The sequence below is a fragment of the Macadamia integrifolia genome, chromosome 6 (genome assembly GCF_013358625.1).
Source record: "Macadamia integrifolia cultivar HAES 741 chromosome 6, SCU_Mint_v3, whole genome shotgun sequence".
Classification (NCBI taxonomy): domain Eukaryota; kingdom Viridiplantae; phylum Streptophyta; class Magnoliopsida; order Proteales; family Proteaceae; genus Macadamia; species Macadamia integrifolia.
This window is the reverse complement of record NC_056562.1, coordinates 34,239,951-34,245,873: the sequence shown is the minus strand read 5'-3', so window position 1 is coordinate 34,245,873 and position 5,923 is coordinate 34,239,951. Positions and strand designations below refer to the sequence as shown.

The following is a 5,923-nucleotide window of genomic DNA, read 5'->3' as shown; positions in this document are numbered from 1 at the left end:
TCTATTGCCCAAAAAATAATTACAAAAAAATAGTAATAATTTAAGTAAATTATACTGTTAAGTGGTAATTACAGTTAAAAAAAAAAAAAATTCATTTCCTTTCTGTTGACATCCTGTTTAGGAAGACCTTTTAGTGGGCTTATTCAGGGATCTCAGGCCCAATATCGACCCACAGAGGGGGAAGACAAAACATCGTAAGCACACATTGGTAAGTCGACACGTGTTGATATGTTTATCGATTGCTCGCGTGTGCAAGAAAGCGACGCCACATGCTCACAGGGAGACATTGGCAGCCCAAAATCGAAAGGGGCAGAAGTACCTAGAAACCCTAGACTTCCAAACCTTGTCATCTATACCAAACCAGTCACGTATACGGTATACCCATTTCATTTCTCTTTCTCTCTCTCACATTATCCCTTAGCAAGCGCCAAACGTCTGCATATTCAAAGCTTCTTACAATCTTCGATTGCTTTGTCTCTCATCTGTTAGACATTTGCCGCATTTCGTCTCCTTTACCAGGTGTGTGGATTTTTCTCGTTGATATATTTTGTTTCTCTCTATGTTTTCGTTTTTCTATATTTTTTTATATAAGAGGAAGCAATTTCTACGATTGATTTAGCTCCAATTGTCTTTGGAATTGATATATAATGGACCAATTGTTCCGTTTTGGTAGTGAGTTCGCTGAATTCAGTTTGATTTTTTATTTGAATTTGAAATATACGTGAAAACTATTTTATAAATGAAAATGGGTTTAATTTATTGGTTTTCTCATAAAGTTAGTGATGTTTACTGTTAATGCCAATTGGTTTTCTTTATATTTTTGATTGGATGTGCTTCATTGTGGGAGAGTGGACTGTTTGTGGGAGAAGGTAGTTCTTACCTTGTAGTTATTTAGATTTTCATCGTCTTGGATTCCAGACTTATTCTGTAGTTTTCGATTGTAAGGTGAGCTTGCAGAGTCCCACTTATGTTTATGAAGTACTGACTGGGCCTGCCTCTTTATCCATCCCGTGGAAGTTCATGTGATTATCCGTTTATGCAAACAAATATTTGTTTTGCTTTGGGGTTATGTTGTTTCTTCGGCCTTTTTTGTGTGTATGCATAACCACATAGCATTATTCTACTCTAAAAGTGCTTCTTCTCAGTAAAGTGAGTCCTAGTTGTTGTTGTACAGCTTTTGACATATATTTTGTGTTGGTTGAAGCATATGTTGAGGTAATATTAAATTCGTGTCTGATGTTAATATTGAAGTTCTATTACATCTGATTTACAATTTGAAGTAGTGGGTATTGTTTATTTGCTTTGGTGTTTCTCAAATGTCTGATTCAGTCATTCAGATTTTGGTATTGGTTTGAGGGTGAAGAACATTAGGCTCAGAACTGATTGTTTAACTCCTGCATACATATTATTTATTTATTTATCATATAGAAAATCTATAGTTTGTGATACTGATACTCTGTATGTTGTGTGTTGCATGATGGGAACGCAATATGTTGCTGGATTATGGTCATGCTGTTTCTGCTTTTTGTATGAGTAGATTGAAGAGATTGGTAGAAGCTTTTGGAGAAGAAATGCTGATACTTATTTTTCCAAGACTGGGAAATATACCATTTCAAGTCGCATTGGAAAAAGTTCTATATCCACTTAACAACTACGATCTTTTGACAAGAGGGGATGTCTTATTTACATTGGCTCTCTCAAATCTTTGAATCTGATGTGCAAGATTGTCTATTTAGTGCTCCTTAGTTAAACTTTTACACATTTGGAGGTTACCGTCAAATGTCAGAAGGTGAAATGGAAATAATCAAACCAGAGGTATGTTACATTTTCTGTCCTGAGAAATGGCATTCATTATTTCACTGGGCCATTTTAGTTTCAGGTGGAGGATGTACATTTCAGTTTGTCTATGATGCAGCATTTGGTATGATTTTGTTGTTTTGGAATTTTGATTTTATTAGGGAAGTAGATATACATAGAAGATTTGACTGTCATTTAGTTTCCCAGTTTGGTTTGGTTACTATATTCAGCTTACTTAGGAAAGCAGGAGTCTTGCTTATTTATACTGGATGTAGTCCACCGACATAGACAATTTTTTCAGAATATTGAAAGAAATTTTGAGTTTGGGTTTACCTCTCACGACTGTGGAGCTGCGTGGGTGTTCGATTCCTTTTCTTATTCTCTGTTCAATTCCAGATCCGAGGTTCGTCCTTCTCTTTGTTTCCTTCTCTGATTATTTTTATTCCTTCATTATTCTTCTTCCTCTTATATGTCTTCCCCTTTTCATATGATTTATTCCTGCCGTAACTTGTCGTTCCCTGTTTCTGGATCTTACAGTCCCCACATAAGTTGGCCAATCTCCTTAGTAAGCAATTGATTTAACCTGGGGTTTTGGGTAAAGGTTGCTCTTCCATAAGCAACCTATACCCTGGAGTCTTGTCCCCTCCAAGTCACTCTGTTGTGAGATTTTCACTTGAAAACAAATCTAATTGCTAGAATACTGCCTCCTATGGTTTCAGTTTTTTTTTTTTTAGTTTGTTGAATCGAATGTTTATTAGTTGGATCCTAGAGTCTGTGGCTTAGCATCATGAATCTGAAATTTTACAATGTTTGATTGAGTATTCTGGTTGCTGGAAGCCTGGAACAATCTGAATAAAATCTGTTAATCCGCCTGCTTCTTCTATCATGAGGAAGATGATGAGTAGCTTTTTAATTGCGAAAGAGGACAGTTTGTGTCAAAACTCGCAACTACACAAAGCCCCTTGCCTCACATTCTACCTTCTCTATTTGGGTATTGAAAATCCCAGAAAAGTCCTCAATCTTTGAAATTATTTTTGTCAAGCCATTTTCTCTGAAATTCCAAGTTTGCCCTTCTCTTTAAACGTAATTACAGTTACATTCCTATTTTTTGTTTCCTCCACCAAAAGGTCTTAAATTGTTCCGGAAATTTACAGAATTACCACTATCCATTCAGTTTACTTCTCAGAAATTTAATTTGGACCATAGTTGCCAAGGCTTCGCCCCAAGTGTTCAGTGGCCTTGTCTGGATTGGAGCCTTGGTCGCCTAGGCAGCACCTAGGCGCGTTGCTGGTATTGCCTTAATTTTTGCCCCCCTCGACCACCTTGGTTCACCTAGGTGCCGTGACAACTATGATTTGATTTATCTATACTTTCTAGAAGCTTGGTTTTTGCTTCCATTTGGTTGGACTAGTAGCTGATAGTTTGGTTGGACCCATTGTTACATGCATTTTGGGATGTATCTTGTCCCTTACGAAAAAGAAGAAAAAAAAAAGATGTATATTGTTTATGTGCATCAGTTAACCTATTCATTTGATCAAATCCTAATATTAGGCTCTGGGGATATGAAAATGTTGGTCATGTATTTCTTTTTACCTCTCTTTGATGCAATTTGCCAACCTTGTTGATATATATGAACTTACAAGCATGTGTGGGATGCTGGAATACATCTAAAACCCCAGAAGATTGAGGACTAGGGTGATGCAGGCAGTTAGGGGTTTTTTCTTTTGGTTGGGGGTGATCTTTGTCATTTTGTATTTATTATTATTACTATTTTTTTTGTTGGGTTGAATCAAGGAGTTGGGTTTTATTCAAACTCTAAAATAGAGTATGATTAGGAATGTTTAATTTCTTTAAATAGTAGCATCTAACCGATGCTTAGAGTTGGAATGAAGTTTTAAGTTTCATATGCTGTTGAGAGTTACCTTGTGCTGGTACATCCCTGTGTTCCTCCCTCTCCTCTCTTGATTGATTCAGTTCTTATTCCTCCATTCGAGTATTCCTGTTCCTTTTCCCTGCTTCCCCCATTATTACTCTTTTATATTTCTATTGCAACTGTCCTTGCAAAACCAAACTATTGCTCTGATTTGGATGACCTACCAACCCCCAAATAGCTTGTTCGGTCTCCTTTGAGATCAGTCTATTTGGCCTGAAACTTTGGGAATTAGATTCTAGGACGACCTACTCCCTAGAATTTCGTCTCCAACAAATCTCCATATTGTGATTTAATTTTATGAAAACCTGACATGGTTTTGAACGACCATCAGTTCTTGTTTCAGCAACTCCCTGTCAGTTTTCCGGTTGCTGGATTCAGCTAAAGCTTGTTGGGATTGGTTGGGCTTGAGGTTAGCAACCTTACCTGACATTTGATGTTGATTAGTATTCGATTGATTTCTTCCATAGAAACCAGCAGATGGTCACCGCTGGTTGCAGTCCTACCATGGATTGAAGGAGCAGCTTTTGAAATTACAACTAAGACCCTACCTCCTACTCTCCTAGATATTATTTAAAGCCCTTCTTCTGAACTTTAATTCTGTTTATCCCCTTTATAAGTTTAATTACCAGATACTGCCCTTTCCAAATTTTATTTACGTTGGATCCTTTCACTTGCTTATTTACATATAAGTATTGCCCTGTTCCATAAATTATGGAATTGCCACTACCGTTGTTATTTCAAATGTTTATCATATGGGTGCGCCCATATGACCCATAATCAGGGTTATTGAACCATGGATGAAATCATAGTGTAAGTGCGTTCTAGTTACTGGCCTTTTACTTAACTATGCCTTCTTCCACACGGTCGCTATGCTTGTTTTTCGCTTTCAGTGGCTTTGTTTATTTGGTTAATGGTTTTGTCAATACTAGCAAATTTGGTGAAACTATGTTGCCCCATTATTTGTTTTTAGGTCATGAAATCTTATATTTGGCTCCAAACCGCTGATGGCTCAATACAAGAAGTGGAAGAAGAGGTTGCCATGTTTTGCCCTATGATATGTCGAGAAATAGTTCAGACAGGAATGGGATCTTCTAAAAATTATGCTATTTCACTTCCGCAAAGGGTTAATCCAGCTATTTTGAGTTTAATACTGGACTATTGTCGGTTCCATCAAGTACCAGGTCGCTCCAATAAGGTTTGGCATGCTATTTAATATCAGTTTATTTCTTGAAGTGGTATTTCCCCCCCTTGATCTCTTCTGATAACTGGAATATATATATATATATATATATAGCCAAGCAGTGTTTGAATCATTGGCCTTTGTTTTGCTTAGGAGCGAAAGTCTTTTGACGAGAAGTTCATTCGGATAGACACAAAAAGATTATGTGAGTTGACATCTGCTGCTGACAGCCTCCAGTTGAAGCCTTTGGTTGATCTTACAAGCCGTGCTCTTGCACGCATGATTGAAGGGAAAACCCCTGAGGAGATACGTGAGACATTTCATTTGCCTGATGATCTTACGGAGGTTGGTTCTTTGAAGGATTCGACATGTGATCCAAATATTCTCCATGTCTCTAGTTTGTTTTTTGTTATTTTAAATGTATATTTGATTGGTTCCAGGAGGAAAAGCTGGAGCCTTTGAGAAACACAGCAGATGACCCTCGGATTCGGCTATTGAATAGGCTTTATGCCAGAAAGAGGAAAGAACTTAAAGAGAAAGAAAAAATGAAGGTGATTAGCTCATCTTTGTTTCAATACCGTTTGCAGTCTTTTAAGTACTTATTTTGCGGTATCTCGAATTTTGGACTTGTCTGTTAGTAGTGTAAAGATGCAAAACCCTATGCTCATTTTTTCATTAGTCCTATTAAAAGGAATAGTTTACCGTCTATTGCAGAATGTTGAAGTAGAAGAGGAGCGTGTGGACGAACGCTCCGTTGATGATCTCTTGTCATTCATCAATGGAGGTGATGGAGGTAATCTTGAGCAAAATGGATCTTCTCCCTTTCCTTTCTTCCTTACTGATTGGACTGTTAATATTAAGTATTTTAGTTTTTCATAGACTTATAGTTTTAACTAAATAGTGAACTGAGTTACTTTTCGTTTATTTGGTCACATCGTTGAAGTCGATAACAGAATAATGACAGTCTTAGCTCTTTTTTAGTTTTTTTTCCTCTCTTTTTTTTTTTTTTTTTT

General features: G+C 36.9%; 1 protein-coding gene across 2 annotated transcripts in view; it reads left to right on the top strand.

Annotated features, from left to right (window-relative positions):
- Positions 1 to 287: 287 nt before the first annotated feature.
- LOC122082683 (SKP1-like protein 21) overlaps positions 288 to 5,923 on the top strand; it is a 19,034-nt gene continuing 13,398 nt past the window's right edge. The window contains exons 1-6 of one of the 2 annotated variants that reach the window (XR_006141380.1): positions 288 to 519; positions 1,538 to 1,815; positions 4,701 to 4,925; positions 5,064 to 5,255; positions 5,351 to 5,461; positions 5,625 to 5,703. Coding sequence is in view for 1 of the 2 variants with exons in the window: in XM_042650408.1 (XP_042506342.1) it covers positions 1,780 to 1,815; positions 4,701 to 4,925; positions 5,064 to 5,255; positions 5,351 to 5,461; positions 5,625 to 5,703 (643 nt within the window). In the remaining variant the exon portion in view is untranslated. The remainder of the gene's footprint in view (positions 520 to 1,537; positions 1,816 to 4,700; positions 4,926 to 5,063; positions 5,256 to 5,350; positions 5,462 to 5,624; positions 5,704 to 5,923) is intronic. The other variant, XM_042650408.1, reaches the window with a different exon arrangement.